Raw genomic sequence first — 17,483 nt, forward strand, 5'->3', positions numbered from 1 at the left:
AAAAAAAGAAAAGCTACTTTGAAATACATTAATGCATGTGACATAAAAATAACTTTGGTTTAGTGACATTTTTTCTGCTATCTTTGCTTAGTTTATACATGGTGTTTTAAGAAACAATCTAGAGTTACTTAAAAATTCTGAACTCTTACAAGTGAACTAACAAACTAGTTCCAATAGTGTGACACTGTGGAATGAAAACTGGACCAGGAGAAAAAAGTACAGGGCCAAGAAGATCAGTTGGTGAATCCAGAACTCAGCAGCAGCTGCACATGACCTCAGGCATGGGATTTGTCTCTTTACCTCTTCTGCCAGCCTTAATTTCTTTTATGTGTGTCCTGCCTGCCTCACGAGGTAGTTGAAGGCATGGAAAGAAAACTATTTGATCATGCTTTATATCTGGCAAAAACTTAAGCCTGAACGTGATTTTATTGTTAAGCAGTATTTGCTATCATCATGGGCTTTTGTGTAATCCATCATCTCTAGTCTGTATATAGTAATGAAAACCAGTTCTTTGACAGCGTTATAGGGAAATGCTGTTTTAAGATTTGTCTTATAGCCTTTTAGATACGATTTGGAATTAAATAATGTGAATTTAAATGTGTATATAAGCTTGCTATGGATGTTCACACCTCTCAAACCAAGCACCCACAAGGCTGAGGCAGGAGGATTGACTTAAGTCTGAGGCCAGCCTAGGCTACATAGTGAGTTTCAGGCCAGCCTGGGCTAAAGAATGAAGTCCTATCTCAAAGACAAACCAAACAGAGACAAAAGCAAGAAAACAAACAAAAGAATGGACATTGAGGGGAGGGCAACTGATTCAGTGTGCATTCAGTTTTTACATAATCACTAAATATAAGCCCTTTATCCTAAATATATTTCAGGATAACTTAAAACACCTCACCCACACACGTCTGAAATGTACAAAGCAGTGAATGTCACTGCATGAGTAAATGACTTTGGAAAGCTGTGATGGACTCAGTTACTCTAAACTTAATCATGTAGGTCTTTCTTGACATAGTCAGATGCACATAGAGGTGAATAAAATTTGTAACACAGCCACCCCAATTTTTAGACTTAAGAAAGCCATGCATACTAAAAAGTACTTATTTATTCTTAAGAACTACTTTTAAAAAGGTAAAATTCTGTGGTTTATGTGATGTAATAGGATTAAGGCGTTTGTCCCAAGTTAACAGGGTTTGTAATGAAATGAACCTAGCTTTCAATAGGCTCACTGATTGGAGACGTGTCGCCTTTCACCACTGTGGCACTCCCTACCTTATGCTAAGCTTGAGCCTCCTGTCTGCTTCTGCTTCCTCACTCATTGACAATGCAGAAATGCTTATACTTGACCTGTAGCCCATGGCGAGTGGCTCTTTCACAAAGAGAGCATTTCAGTCACATGGTCCAGAGCACAGTGACTGCTGACTGGCTCCCTGCCACAGAAATAAAGCTATACAGTCCTCAGTTTAGAAGTGGACCAAGTGCTGGATTATGTAGCTTCCTTAGATGATTGCAGATCAGTCTAGAAAAGAGCCGTAGACATGTATTCACACGACTGGATTCAAACATACTTCAGTGGCTGTGGGATCCTAGGTACAGAAGTCTCAAGGCTGAACTTTTGCTTATATTATTTTGGTTACTTTAAGTTTTTCTCCCCCAACCCCCGCCCCTTTTTTTTTTCTTTTGTACTTACAAGTGTTCATTACTAAGTAGCTAGGAGCAGAGGGAAAAGAGTATATGTGAATATTTTCTCTGTACTCCTGTCCTAGATTCCTTTGTGTAGGACAGGACAGTGTAATGTGACTTTCCAATAAGCCCTTGGAACAGTATCTGTATTTTCAGTTGTTCGTGAGCAAACTGATTAAATAAGGATGGGGGTATTAAATGTAAGCTCTGTTGGGACAAGGGTAAAAGATACCAAGAACTTCATAAATTAATATAAAATCTGGCCTGTTTTCTTCTTTTGTTTTATTTCCTAGAAAGTTCCTTTTAAAAGTAAGAGAGATCTGCAGGCATAAACCAAAAAGAAAATGTTTGCTGCTTTAGTTATTAAAATACTAGTTTTGATAAAAGATTCTATATTGGAGTAATAAGCCTGATTAAAGGTGGGTACTACTAGGTAATAACATGGTTAGGCATAAATAATCATATTGTGTTAGTCTAGCAAGTCAATCCCAAAGTTAGATGTGTTGGCTATTTTTCTGAATGATGTAGAAGACAAGTCATGTTGTAAAATTTCTATCTGTGTAGTTGGCCATTCCTGAAGAGATCACAGTCAAACCAAAGGGAGTATGATTGCAGATCACTTAGGGGACCCATAGCTGTCTAAATAATGCTTATATGATGGGTAAAGCAGGTATGGAGTTCAGTTTGGGCAAGAATCTAGATGAGATGATGGACTGTGCCACAAATTGCTATGGTGTGGTGTTGTGGACTCACATGATCAGTGAGGTATTAGCAAGTATTTTTTCATTGACCACATTCTGGTCATTTCTAAACATTAAGGATCCAGTAATGAGCAAGACCTGAATAGTGATGATTATAAACTAATACAGACTTTTTGTCTTCCATCTTGTACAATTTGGGATTCTTTCATTAAAAGACTTTAAGTATAAGGGAGGCAGCAAAGTTGTAAGAGCCAGAGAAGATGGGCAGCTCCAAGGAAACACCACAGAGCTGCTACATGTAAGAACTCCTAGATCACAGAGACTGTGACAGCATGCATAAGACCCTCACAAGTTCTAGCCAGACAAATACCAAAACGGAAAAAAAGAGAAAGAAGCCTAAAGTCCCATCCCTAACGAAGAAGCTATTTGTAGTTGGTACGTGCTGGGAGAGGGGAAATCATTTTTATCCAATGGAATGACACTGGGTATATCAACCACACTCCAGAGCAAACCTTATGCTCAGGAGTATTGGCCCACACAAAAGGGACTCCCTGTTTATATTTATGGCCTCTTCTGGCTTAGTATGGTGGGTTTTGTTAGTTTGTTTTATTTTGAGATAGAGAAAGAGCATGAAGTTGGGTGAGTAGAAAGGATCTGGGAAGAACTGGGGGAGGGAAAATAATATATGAAAATTAAAATACATTTTAAAGGTTTTTTTGAGAGGACATTAGATAAAGTCAGTGAAAATACTTGGGGTCTAAAAATGAAGGTTATGAAAACTTGTGGATGACAAGACAATGGACAAAGAAGGTTATGACTCCTTAATGTATTTAAATCTCTAAGAGTTTATATGTGAGTGGCATTGGCATAAATTATAAGAAAGCCTTCACTTTTAAAGACTACATATTTTTAAATGGGTCCCGCCATATCCAGAGATGGTAGAGGCTAGAAAACAAGTCATAAAAATGTATCTGATGACTTCAAAATATGTTAACTAGGAATGATTGCTCGCACATCTCTTGCTTCCTGTTGGTCCCGCTGAGGACAGCCTGCTTCCATTAGTGTGCCATGCTGTGTGTGATACTGGTCTGGTTCGAGACCTCACAGATATGCTTGGAGCAGGTCTTCTCTTCACACAGAGAACTAGCATTTCCTTTTTGTCCTGGAATGCCCGCCCCCCAATGAATAAACAGCATCCTACTTACATTAAGGCCAGTGTTTGCTCTCTGCCCCTTACGGAGCAGTTGTCAAGGTACGCATTGGGTTTCTGAAAGGAGTGAGTATACCAGTATGCTTAACCTTATTCCCGTTTTCAGGTTTCCTATGCTCGCCCAAGTTCAGCTTCTATCAGAGATGCCAACTTATATGTCAGTGGGCTTCCAAAAACAATGACCCAGAAGGAGCTGGAGCAACTGTTTTCACAGTACGGGCGCATCATTACTTCTCGCATTCTTGTCGACCAGGTCACTGGTAAGTGGGCAGTGGTTCTGGATAGTCTTGTGCTCCCTGACGGGCAGATTGTGAAATATTCTGTCTTCTCACATAGCAGTCTTGCCTCTAGAACACATCAAAGGTATATGTGGGCCAGAAAATGCAATTTTCTGCTGGAATTGTTCATAAATATGCATGGACAGAAATAGATTGTGGAGTGGAGTGAGCGAGCTTGAGTCATTTCCACCCTGAAGGTGCAGGTTTGAAGCCTGTTTCATGGCTTGTAATAAATTTATAGATGCTATAATCTTCATTTTCAAGCCTCTGTGTGAAAAAAGCCCCTATCCTCCTTATAAACAATCTTATTTTTGTGAAAAGAAAAATTTACTGCAGCAGTATGCAGCTGGTCCTCTGAGCAAGGATGAGGCTGAATCCACTCTGGTAATTGCCGTGGAGGCAGTTTTCCAGGGTCTGCTGTACCATAGAGGCAGACGTAAGAGGATGAGATTTTGAGTGGTAGCAATTTGTTTTATGCCTAACGCAACTTTTGACCAAATGAAATGAGAATAAGATGTTCATTAGAACTTTATACACAAGAAGCACTTCTGCCAATACTGTTAGCTAATGGAAAGCTGGCAATATGGATTGGATTACAGATTTTTAAAACAAGGTACACATACAGTTTCCTACTTTAAAAGCAATACTTGTCCTTTTGCAAAACATTTTAAATATAGAGAAATATGAAAAGGAGGGGGTGGAAAGTCACCTAGAATGCCTTATTTCCATGCCAGCCTTCTTGTGATATCGTATATTACAACATATGAGTTTTTATTGTAAGAATGGAGCAGATTAACCCCAGAATAAAATCAGGCCACAGTTTTCATCTTCAAGTGGAGATCAGTTCATTTGTTGTAAACTTGGCCAGAGTGTCTGCTTTTCCATTCTGTGTTGTTAGTTGGCCTCACAGGAAGTGCTGTTCATAGGCTTTTGGGTAGAGAATCAACAGTGTATACACTTGCCTGGGAGAATGGTCTGTAGATTGTGCTGCCATGAGAAAGTCTGAGAGCACACAAGACACAGGGCATTGGCTGCTGTAGCCAGTCCATTCTCCTCCTGATTCCCTCTGTGACACTGGTGTGTTACACACACTGTTGGTTAAGGGGGCTAAATAGAAGTCCAAGCCTAACAAGATTTATTCTGAACAACAGAAATACCTTTTTGTTCATAGAATTTTTATTTATTTATTTTTTAGAGAATTTTGTACTTAATGAGAAATTGGTGGATTGAGAGTAGGCTTCATCTGTGACATGGAAATATGCCTCTTCCTTTTAGTGATGGCCCTTCCTGAGTATGAAGGATGACAAGTGGACAGACTTACTATTCCCTGAGTGGGGTCCATACCTCTGACATCAGCAGCCTGCTGGAACTTTGCTAGAACTAGAAATTCTGGGGTCCTCCTCCAAATGTACTCAATCCTGAGGATATGCAGCCCCCTGCCCCACCACACACACACAAACTTTAAGTAGCCCCACCTGTGAGGATGCCATTTTTTAATCTGTACTTTCCTAATGGAGCAGCCAAAAATTTTAGTATTTTATTTCCTTTTCTCTCTGTGTGTTTTGTTCTTTTTTTCAAACCCTTTCTCTCTTTCTTTCTTTCTTTCTTTCTCTCTTTCTTTCTTTCTTTCTTTCTTTCTTTCTTTCTTTCTTTCTTTCTTTCTTTCTTTCTTTCTTTTCATTTTTCTGTTTTGAAATTCAAGATCTCACTTTGTGATCAAGCTGGCATCTCACACTTGTAGCAAACCACCTGCCTCAGCCTGCTGAGAGCTGGAAATATGCTAGCTGAGATGTTGGTTCTTAATAGGAGCCAGTGGATAAATGAAAGGATATATTTATAATTATTTCTTCTTCATCCTTACAACTATCAAGAAAAACATACACTTTCCCTGAAATGGGGAGGGGAAGAGAAATGAAACCCAGAAGTTTTGGTATTCAGCCACCAGTTTACCCTGTACAATGCACGGTGTTTGTACAAAAAGGGCCAAGTGACAGAGGATAGCAGAAGAAGCATACATGGAGAAAATGCCTTATTTACCTTAGGAAATTCTGAGCCTTGTCCAGGCTTGGTTGTAGGGCAAACAGACCCTGTGTCTTTTTGAGGTTGCTTTAAGTCACGATGGTCTAGGTTTTCTCAGTATCCCTTCCTTTCTTTATTGGCCCACTTTGAATTATCTATACTTTCCTACCTACTAGTCCAAAACCTGGTACTGTGAGACTCTGGTTGGTTGCCAAGAAGGCATTTCTCTGCAGCTGCTTACCTTGTGTTGACCAGCTGTGATTATCTGCTCACCTGCCTATGAAAATTAAATGGAAGGGGCTGAGAGTCACGCTGCTGTTTCTCATAAACCGGAAAAGCTTTGTTCATGCCCTGCTTTGCCATTGTTATCAGACAGAGAATGGCCTTCCATGGTTAAGAGGGATGCTGGAGGTGCCAGGAAGCTTGCAGGTCTCCTGGTTTAACTTGGAAAATCCAGGGCTTTTTTTTTGCCTTTTACTCCATGCAACATTACTTCTGTAACATAAAGCTAAAGAGAAGCATGGGGAAGCTCAGAGAATGTGAAGGCCCTCTTCAGGTTTTTTTTTTTTTTTTTTCATTTTTCTTTTTCCTTTTTTTTTTGCCAAGAAAGGCTTTCTCTGTGTGCCTTTGACTGTCCTGGAATTTGCTTTGTAGTCCAGGCTGGCCTCAAACAGAGATCAGCTTTGCCTCTGCCTCCCAGGTGCTGGAATTGAAGGTGTGTGCCACCACTGCCTGTCTAGATTTTGTTTTCTTGAGAGACCTTCATATGCTATATGATGTGATTAAGATGAATGTATTACTTACTTAGAATTTTAGTTGAGCTTATCTGCTCTAGAGTGTGTTAGCAAATGCTTGATTTTGTTCTCATTTCAAGGGAAGGGGCTGCCTGTCTGATAGCATACTGTGAAAAGTGGAACTCAGGCACACAGTTGGTGTAACTACTAAAAGAGCACAGGAGGCAGGAGGGAATGCAGGGAAAGAAAGCATGGGTTTATGTGCTTTGTGCTTTCTTAGCTTCTTGAAAAGCATGTGATAGATAGTGAGAACTCACATTGTATAGGTCATTTTGTGCATTTAAAAAGGGTGGAAAATTGAGATTCTAAGTTGAATTGCTAAGGTAAAATTTTCTTCCTGATGTGATTTTTGTGGCAAATGTTATATGTGGGTAAAAAGATGTTCATGAGAAGGAAAAATTAATTTATCCTTTCTTCTCTTCTTCCCCTCTCCTGCTCCCTCTTTCCCAAATCTTTACTTAAATCTACCTTAGGCATATCAAGGGGTGTAGGGTTTATTCGATTTGACAAGCGGATTGAGGCAGAAGAAGCTATCAAAGGCCTAAATGGCCAGAAACCTCCTGGTGCCACAGAGCCAATCACTGTAAAGTTTGCTAATAATCCAAGCCAAAAAACCAATCAGGCCATCCTTTCCCAGCTGTACCAGTCTCCAAACAGAAGGTACCCAGGACCGCTAGCTCAGCAGGCACAGCGTTTTAGGTAAGTCTGGTCCAGTTCTCGTGCCCAGCTACTAAACTGGAGGAGAATGTGCAGGTTTACTGTCAAGTAATTGTATCAACAAGATCTCTGCTTTGAGTTTGTCATTACTGTTGTTTTCTTTCTTTCTTTTTCTTTAATGGGCACAGAGAAAACATTCTTGGGGAAATAGCAACTTTTGAAGGTGAGGGCAATTAACTGTAAGAGCAGCTCTCCTCCAGGAGTGATTTTGTCTCCAAGAGACATTTGGCAAAGTGTAGACTCATTCGTGATGGCATAATTTGGGTGGAGCTGTGACTCACATCAAGTGGGTAGAGTCCAGGGATGCTGCTGAGCATCCTGCAACATACAGGATACCCAGTAGCCACAGGTGCCTGGGCCCAAAGCACAGCTTGAGAAAACCTGACCCACAGACCGTGAAGTCTGATGTGCAGTTTTCCTTTTGTTACTGTTTTCTTGAGAAGAATTTTTGTGTTTGAGCTGTTAAATTGAGCTCTTTCAGTTAGCTTTGTTTCATAATATAGACATTGTTTAATATATGTGAACTATGTGAATGCCCTAAGCTTCTAAAAGTGGCCCCCTATCTCCTTTCATTACAGTTTAGAGATTGATAAACTTAATGGTTCAGAGAGGAGTCATTAAATTTTCTGAGTCATGGTTTTTGCACCTATGCCTCCTCCTTCTTTCCCTTCTCCTTACCATTTTCCCCCACCTCTCTCTCTCTCCTCTTTCTCATTTTCTTCCTTTATTTTCAGCTCTTTAAAAATCTAAAAGTCATTTGCTGTGCCATACAGAAAGTAGTGGCAGTCTGGATTCTGCCTCTGTGTGGTTGTTCACTGATTCATTAACTCAAAGAAGGCACCTAGTTACTAATGGGCATAAATACCCCAAGTTCTCAAGTTAGCTAGTCCTTGAATAAACAACCAGACCAGGGGTCATTCAGAGCATATCTTCTGAATATGAAAAAAGGAGTGACTTGAGGTTCAGTTAGAAACAGTGACATCTGATTTTTATGAACAAGTCACCCAGTTTTTATTTCCCAGGATGTTGTAAATACCACTTGGCCACATTGCATCTAACTCCTAAGCTAATGTTTTATAATAAGTACATGTAATTCTTTATTCTTTCCTTCCTGAGACAAAATAGTTAATTACCAAAACACATAATCACAAACATTGTATGCTAGAGGACTTAACTTACATGTTTTCTAGCCCCAGTCACATATATTTTTCCCCATTGGTGTATTGGAGTGTTGAAAAGAGAAGAAAAAAAATCAACTTAAAATATCTCCTTCTAAAAATACTTAAGTATGATACTTAGGTGTGAAAAGAAATTTTCTGTAAATGCCAGGTTGAATACCTACTTAGGTTAGCATTCTCTCTGGGAGAATGATAGCATTATGAAAGACTGTATTGACAAAGATGACCAGCTTCCTGGTTCAGTGAGTTTAGCTGCTGTAATTTTGAGAGAAAAAGCATTGGGAAAAACAAAATGTGTGTCACCTTTGACCTTGGTGACAAGTATTGGCAATTGAAGGAGAGGAAAGGCACCTGGGCTATTTGATTATTTCCTTCTGCAGAAAGAAATCTCACAGCACCCCTTTTCAGTGCCAGATTATGCCCTCTCTCTGTCATCTTTCTTGACTATTCTCTTGTTGGTATTTTAAAATATATTACAGTCAAGATCCAGTTCATTTTAACAGTGTTTTCTAGTCGTCCTTCCCAATTCGTTTTAGTTTGCTTTTTAGAAGAAAGCTGTACTGCCCTAGGTTGTTGTTTTATGTTTTCAATTAAAGCTGTAGTTTTGTTTGGTTGCTATTTATTAGAGGAGCACTCTTAGACTCTTAAGACCAGGCCAGAGGACCATAGATAGCATTGAGAGTCCTGATCACTGGCTAGCATTTATGTGGGCAACATGTGCTGGACACTTGGCACCACAGCATCCTCACTGAATCTTGCTGTCCTTCTGTAGGTGCCCTATACCTTTTATTTTTGATGGGGTAAAGTTTTCCAAGGTTGTCCTCATGATTAAATTTAAAACTTTTAGCAGTATATATTGTCATTACTTTTGAGATTGTTTGACCCTTATAGAAAGATATGGTAGAAGAAAGGAATAAGGGGCATTAGTTGAAAGGAAAGATTGGTAATAGTAAGTGAGGAAGATTACAGGAAATGGAGGTTTGAGCTTGGAGTCCCAGCTACTCTGGAGGCTGAGGCAGGAAGATCACTAGGAGTTATGGACTGGATTGTACAGTGCCCTTCTTATCAATCTAAGTTTGTCATCAATTGGCTGGCCTTGAAGGAGTAGCTACCACCAGGTTACCTGGTGAGTGCCAAATGGAGAGCAGTCAGGAATTAGAGCAGACTTTTCCTTCCTTAGATTCCTGCTCTCTCCCTCATCTCACTGCTCATCCTTACCCCAGCACCTCTAAGTGGTAAAACATGAACTACCCGTGTGCTAGAGAATGTGTGATATAGACTATGTATTGGTAGAAGCGGAGTCTTAATTTCTACAATCCAAATGTATTGTGATGTGTGACTGGTGCTTTTCAAAGGTTTCTTTAATTTGGCTGTCATTAACTTGAATTTCCTCACGTTTTATTAAATAAAAGTTGATCTTCTTTGAGTTTTTGAGACACTTGAATTAAGGACTTGAAATTTTGTTGGTACCTTGCTCTTTTCTGTAGTTGAGGTCTAATTCCTTACAGTTATTTCTTCATAGTACTTGTTGTTATAATGCTTTTGCTTTGACTTTGCCACTTCCCAGCATGAATTTTAGAAAACTCATTGTGTATTTTTATGTTACCCTGGTACCTTAGCAGCTGAGAGAGACTGGAGAATACAAGATATATTAACAGTGAAAGGACTTTTAGTACTCATGAATATACAAATGTAAAATTCCATGTAATAAGGATTAACTTTAAAAGTGGGCTTATGAGGTTTATGGCTCAATCTGTATTGATAATTAGAATTATTTAAACATGAACACTGCTAATCTGATGGGCTCATTGAAGTGTTTATAGTTTTCAAAATAAGACAGACTATTTATTTAAATGCATGTTGTAATTTCAGTCCATTAAGAATATTCTTAGTACAGATTATCCAAATTAAACTGTGTACAAAATTTTCTTATTCATTCTTGTAAGGTAGATTTAACTTTCTTGAGTGTGATCTGGGCAGTGGCTTATGTGTGTGCTTCTGTGTGTCTCTTTGCATTTTTGAAGAGCCTGGAATCAGCTGTTGGGTTGAGCTTCAGGCATGTTGCCAGTTGCATTAGCTTGACCTCATATTGGAAGACAAAGACATCAAGCCTCACGAATTATTTTCCTCATTCTTTGAATACATGATGCCATGTGATTGGATAAGGGAACATATTGATGAGTTTGTGTTGGTTAACTTCAAGCCAACTATTGCTTTATGCTTTGGAGAGGTTTGATAATTCTTCCAGTGTCCAGAATTGTGTTTTTTACTTACTGTCTTTTTCACATATTATATCTGACTTTAGTTGATTTTTGTTAATTTCCCTTTCAATATGGTCTTTCCTTAACCTACCAGCTGAATAGCTTGAAAATTAGGCAGATACCTTAGTTTTATGCTGTATTTGTAAATACCCAGCTTTGAAATGAAAATGCTCTAGCTGATAGAAGATTCTATTAAAAATATTGTCTAGTAAAATCTGAATTACATTATCCTGGTGATAGGAAATGTTATCAAATGTCTTTGCTGTGCACTTGTATGTGCACATGGCTTGTGCCTCTATAGTGTTAATATTTATCACTTTGAATTTCCTGACTGCATGTAAGAGATGTTGAATTGACTTGTGTCTAGCCTCCTGATGCAGTTTCTATAGGAAGTAAGGGAAATAACTGGTTCTTTTTTTTTCCTTGAATTTTCTTCACTGAATCATCTTTAACCCAATTTCCCTTCTCTTGGGAATCTTTCTTTAACTAAAGGATGTCTTAAATGAAGCTAGGTTTTTCTATCTAGTCTTCCAAATAATGTGTTATTTGTAAAGTGGATTATATCCCAGCTAATGATTGTGGACATTGGTCACCCTCTCAGAAAGGCTCAGACTTCCTTGGGAAGCATCAGATACCCTGGAGAGTAGATGTAGATATTGGTGCAGTCCATATGTTAAATATAATTTAAGAACATTCTGATTTTAAATAGCAAAATATACATGCAGTTGACTCCTTGCATTTACTCCTATGGTGGAACACCTTGTCTGTGTGTGTCCCCCAGTTACTGCAAAGGCCACTAGACTGGGCTGTATCTTCCTTTTCAGAGAATCGTGTATGAAAGTTGTCCTTGAGTTGTAGGACATAGCATGAAGGTATGACAGCTGTGCCAGGGGTACTATGACATTTTCTCCTATAGCTGCACAGTTTATAATGTGCTGCCTGCTGCTGCACAAAGGCTGCTTAATGTCCATATGAAGTGCCCACTGCCTTCCCTAGGTTCAAATGGGACATATAGATTTATGGCAGTGAGAACAAGGGAAATGGGTTTCGGTTGCATGTATGTAGTCAGCCAGCTGCTGTGCCTGGGCTGTTTAGGAACAGTATTTCACACTGATGGGGGAGGAGAGCTGGTGTTGAGGTGTAAATACCCAAAGACTGAATTTCCCCTAAAATCAGGAGATGATTGAAGGTCAGGGAACCATATAAGACTCCACAGGTTGGGCAGCTATGAGGCCCATTGAGGGTCTGCAGAGGCCTAGTTGCAAAAGTCCTAGATGTCCTAGAGATTGTGGAATGGGATAGAGTTGGGAACTAAGATGTTTTTCCCTCAGTGATTGTAACTCACTCCCATGGCAGGTTTGGTTTCCATCCTATCTTAAAAACAGACACATTTAAAGGAAATTCTATGTTGGGAGTTTGGTTGCTGTCTTCTAAGTGGGTGGAGGGAAAATGGAGCTTCTGGATTTCATCCTTTAGTCACTTTGAACAGGGACTCCAATATGTTCATCTGTCCCACAGGTGCCATTTGTCAAATGCATTTCATATCTATCATTCCAGGAAGTTGATGAACTTTTCTGTATCAGATCGCTTTGTGATTGGTGTTGCGAATTTGCATTCATTTTTCCTGATGTTTGTAACCTTGGTTTTTTTGTATATAAAGGCATGATATCTTTACTCATCTTCACTCTGCAAAACACAAAGTCCTCTGACATTCTGTACTCTTTACACCTACCTGCTCTATGCTTTGTGTGTGCAAATATTCTCACCCAGTCTGCCTTCTGGGTAGTTTCCATCCTATATTAAGTGGTGGATGATAATTTTGGTAACCTTTGCTTTTATACATAATCATCAGGTATGTGATAAACATGCAATGCCCAGACTAGTGGTCTGTGCTAAGTGGTACATTTGAGAGGGTCATGGCACATGGCAGGCCCAAATAGATGAAGGAAGATCTCGTGCCACTGCGATTTGTACTCGTCTTACACTTTGCATTACAGCAACTCAACACTTCTTCCTTTTCATTTTTTTCAAAAGAAACAAATGCCCAGTGGAGACTGAGATTAGGATGTGCAAGGACAACATTCTTTCTCAAAGACCAGAAGGAATACATTGGCTTTTAGAAAACTGAGAAGAGTTGCTTTTCTTATGTGCTCTGCTGTGTGCTTGGGTTGGACATCAAAAGCTGATTGATACCCACCCCACTTAGCCTTTCACAGGGGTTAAAAGACATGATTGTGCCTCCCCTCTGACCTATGGCTGTCTTTGGGATTGGGGAGCATTCTCACAGTTGGGTGGCTGTATGGCTATGCATTAGACATGCCTGCTCCTCATGTGTAACTTATTGTAAAATCTAGAAACTTGAGGCACTCTCAATAGTCTTCTTGACATGATAAAGCAGGATGGCACAAATTCTATAAAGCCATGTTTGTCCATAAAATTCAATGCACTTATAATTCTACATCTTTGATTTTTAAAGATCAGACTGCTCTGAAGTGACTAGCCTTGTGAATTTAGGCTAGCTGGCTAATCTTTGTGTGCTTCAATATCCTCAGGAACCAATGGAATTGTGGCAAATAGAAGTGTGGGAGTTTGTAAAAGTGCTGATCAGCTCCAGTGACACTCTTAGAACTTGCCTGGTGGGAAGTCACCTGTTAACTACTCTAGCGCCTTCACATTTTGTTTCTGGCTGTTTCCTCAGATGACCACTGCTTTTTTTCTTTGCTGCACTGACCCTGTAGAGATAGCCAGTGTTCTACCACAGTGGGTGCCCATTCTCTCAGGAATGGTCAAAGACCCAGTGTTTTGAGACATCACATATATTTTATGCACAATTATCCCCTTGGAAGGTGGCAGTAATGAGCCTAGCTTTCATGAACTTCAAGGGGGAAAATTAAACACTGAAGTTTGCTAAATGTGTGTTTTGCAGGTTGGACAATCTGCTCAATATGGCTTATGGAGTGAAGAGGTAATGACACAGGTTCATGATACTCATAATCCCTTCCCACAATTGATTAATTTCTTTGATTTGGGGAGCAATATTTCCACCCTCATAAATTTATGTTGGGTTTTCTTTTGCATGTATAGCCTATTGTAAAGCTGCTTTTGAAGCACATTTGACTCATTGAATATTTTTATACCACTGTACGCCACTTAGTCTTTTAAAAAGTCATTATTTGTTTCAGATTGCATTGCGACATTATATAGCATGTGTATGTTATGTGTTGGTTTTTCTCCCCTCCCCGTCCTGTTCAATTCATGAAGGCAGTTTTTAGATTTCTTTGCCATTGTGTAAATTGTTACTCAGTGCAGCAGATGGTCATTTCATAACCTGTCAATACCTGAATTGTTTGTCTGTCCCTACAAGCCACAAATAGAGCCTCGGTTGACATATCCAGTAGCTGTATACATCTGTTGGGAGAGGGGAATTGCTAAATTGGGGAAATGGAGAAGGGAAAGGAACTTAAACCCATTGCTATAACCAATCTATGTTCCTTTTGTGTGTGTGTGTGTCTGTTTCCTATTTTGTTTAGTAGGTTTTCACCAATGACGATTGATGGGATGACCAGTCTGGCTGGAATTAATATTCCTGGGCACCCTGGAACAGGCTGGTGCATATTTGTGTACAACCTGGCTCCTGATGCAGATGAAAGTATCCTGTGGCAAATGTTTGGGCCTTTTGGAGCTGTCACCAACGTGAAGGTCATCCGTGACTTTAACACCAATAAATGCAAAGGTTTTGGATTTGTGACTATGACAAACTATGATGAGGCTGCCATGGCGATAGCTAGCCTCAATGGATACCGTCTAGGAGACAGAGTACTGCAGGTCTCCTTTAAGACAAACAAAACGCACAAAGCCTAATGAGCTCTTGTCCTCAGTCCATTTCTATATGAAAACTATACAACAAAAGCAAGTTAAGAGAAACTTTATACATTAGTAAATGTCTTTGTAAGTCAGTGTTGAGATGGGGATAAAATGACTACTTAGCATCCTAAGAACTATGTGAGATTTTTTATTGCTAGTATTTGAATTAAAACTTCTTAAATATCTTTTATGTTTGAATATGGACAAGAGGTACAGGGTTTTTACCTGTCACATTGCATTCTATTGCCTTCTTTGAAGAAGGTGGACCTTTTAAAGTGTTTCAGCTAAGGGAAGACATTGCTTTTCTTTTTACATAACTGCCTTGAACCTGTGAGTAAATATTGAGGCTTTGTGTTGTAACTCTTCAGTTGGTTGTGTCTTTCCCCACCTCCTTTTCTTTTCTTACTTTTTCTTTTCTTTTTCTTTTTTTGGTTTTTTTTTTTTTGTTCTCTAATTAGCTTTGTTTGGTTTACATTTAAAGCATTGCCGTTATGTCTCAGAAAAGTATTTTGAAGTTTACATTTTTATTTATGAAGTTACAAACAGTATTTATTTTGTAATTCTGATTTGGGCTGGGGCAGGGGGGGTGACATTATAAACGCTTATTGTAAGAATACTGGAGAACTTTTCGTAAAGCAGTACCTTGCCAAAGAGATAAGAGCCTCTTTGATGTGGGTTTAAAAAAAGCATCTATTTTTATAAAAAAGAAAATTTGGAGAAACTTTTTACTGGTCCTGGAACAAATATTTTGACTTGAATACTTTGAGAAATCTCTTCATATGACACCTAGTGAGCTTTTAAAATTTACCAGGAAATTTGCAACGGTTGGAAAATTTAGAAAGATTTATGATGTAGAAAAATACTTTTGAGATCTTTGTATGAGAGGAATTGAGTCAGTGAGGGAACACTGCTGGTTTCATTTTCGTAATCACCAGTGGGGTGTCTGATCATCCTGGTTGCTATGTGATAGATGGCTCACATTGATTTGTGATTTTGAAACAAATAAAAAAAATTTACAAAAGAATATATAAGAGCAGGCAAGAAATTTAAATTACCAAGAGATGGGGGAAAATCTGTTCTTCCTAAAGAAATCCCTTCAGATAGAGCTCATGGTGTTTAGTGATGTACTTGCAGTATCGTTTGAAGAATTGTTTTGTCTTAAGGAAAATAAGATGTTGCACATGATTTGTACTGCAGCAAGTCAGCAAAGGCGATCTGAGTTGGATATATTTGAAGGTATTTTGAGAGTTACGTTTAAGGCTAACACCTGAGCTTTGTGTGATGTAAATAAGACCTTGTGTTTATGAACCTTTCAGCTAATTTTATTTTTTTTCCCTTACATATCAAGTGATGTTCAGGTTTTGAATGTTTTGTATCAGTTTTTTCCTTTGTAAATGGCATTAACATTGTTACTTGAGGTCTTGCTTATCCACTTCTGTTGTCCTGAGGACTTGAATTTACAGTGCATCAGATTCGTTGCTAATTCTGTCTGTAGATAGTCTAGCTTCAGCTGTTTATGGTGATGCTACATTTTCGTTTATAAATATGTTTGTGGTAAAAAAAGAAAAAGAAAAATGAGTATAACCATAGGTTTTGAACAAATTTCCTTACATTTTTCATACAAAAATCATAAATATCTGTATGCTATTGAAATTTAACTTTGTATGATGCTTAAACCACTATTTGGGGAAATAATAAAATAAGTCTTTACCATGTATGAAAGAAATTTTAAAAAATACAAAATATTTTCTGATTAGCATCTAGCTTATAATAAATTTTCAAAAAAGCTGAAGGCAACCGTTGCCTTCATCAGGATGCACTGAGAACTATATAGTTACGTCCTGCGTTTTGTATAAACTGAGATGCTCATATGCTTCCCCTTAGAACAGGCAATGTGCTATGCATAACATAGTTGTACATTATCTTTGCAGTTGCTTTGAGTTTTATTTTTTATTATTTAAAATTGTAGTTATAAAATTTTTCAGTATAGTACAGTACATATACTGTGAGGCGCGTGCTAAAGTGAGTAAGCGAGTTTTCATGCTGACCCACTCAATGCTATTCAGAACTCAATTGGCTTAGCACTTTCTCATATCCTTAGGTGCATTTAGATTGTCAGAGTTAACCTGCGTTAAAAAAAAATAAAAAAAATAAAATACATGTATATACTTAAAAAAAATAAGGTTTCCCTTGTGGGAAAACAGCAGCTACACGCTTCTTTCCTGTACTACTGTAGCAAACCAAGGCATTGATGAGAGGGCATGCAAATTGTGCTTCACTTTACAGTGTTTATCAGAGCACTTAATAAAATGTAAGGCTGGTATTTATTTGAAGTTGTACAGTATGACTTAATTCACATCTGTTGGAATAGAAAATATATTCTGTTGAGTATTTAAGAGGCTGTACATGTTTTCTTTTGTGTTTGAATTCTTTGTGCTTTTTCATGTTCGGTACATCAATAAACAAAGTTGAAGGGAAAGAACTGTGGTGTATCTTTAAATACATCCGGGTTATGGGGCACCTCTACTCAGTCTAGTAAAAAAAAAAAAAATCTTTAAATAAAACAGGGGTGTTCTTAGAACTCTGGCTGAAAGCTGTGCTACCTGAAAGAATCCAGAAGACAAGTTAACTGAAGGGAGAATATGGAAAAACAAAAAAACAACCAAAAAAAACAAACCAAACAAAACCCCTAAAAGCAAAACCCATGACTGAATGATACTCTGGTTAGTTAGTTGTCAGATGCATTCCTAGGTGACTTTTGCTGGGACATGTGCT

General features: G+C 38.5%; 1 protein-coding gene across 36 annotated transcripts in view; it reads left to right on the plus strand.

Annotated features, from left to right (window-relative positions):
• The window catches only part of Elavl2 (ELAV like RNA binding protein 2), a 171,684-nt gene extending 154,503 nt beyond the window's left edge, over window positions 1–17,181 (plus strand). For 27 of the 36 annotated variants that reach the window (XM_052716256.1, XM_052716239.1, XM_052716247.1 and 24 more), the window contains 4 exons: window positions 3,704–3,857; window positions 7,162–7,387; window positions 13,771–13,809; window positions 14,375–17,181. In XM_052716256.1, the coding sequence (XP_052572216.1) occupies window positions 3,704–3,857; window positions 7,162–7,387; window positions 13,771–13,809; window positions 14,375–14,705 (750 nt within the window). In that variant the 3' untranslated portion in view covers window positions 14,706–17,181. The remainder of the gene's footprint in view (window positions 1–3,703; window positions 3,858–7,161; window positions 7,388–13,770; window positions 13,810–14,374) is intronic. The other 9 variants (XM_052716230.1, XM_052716228.1, XM_052716227.1 and 6 more) reach the window with 5 other exon arrangements.
• The last annotated feature ends 302 nt before the right edge of the window (window positions 17,182–17,483 follow it).

The sequence above is a fragment of the Peromyscus californicus genome, unplaced genomic scaffold, assembly GCF_007827085.1.
Source record: "Peromyscus californicus insignis strain IS unplaced genomic scaffold, ASM782708v3 Scaffold_5__1_contigs__length_169319896, whole genome shotgun sequence".
Classification (NCBI taxonomy): Eukaryota; Metazoa; Chordata; class Mammalia; order Rodentia; family Cricetidae; genus Peromyscus; species Peromyscus californicus.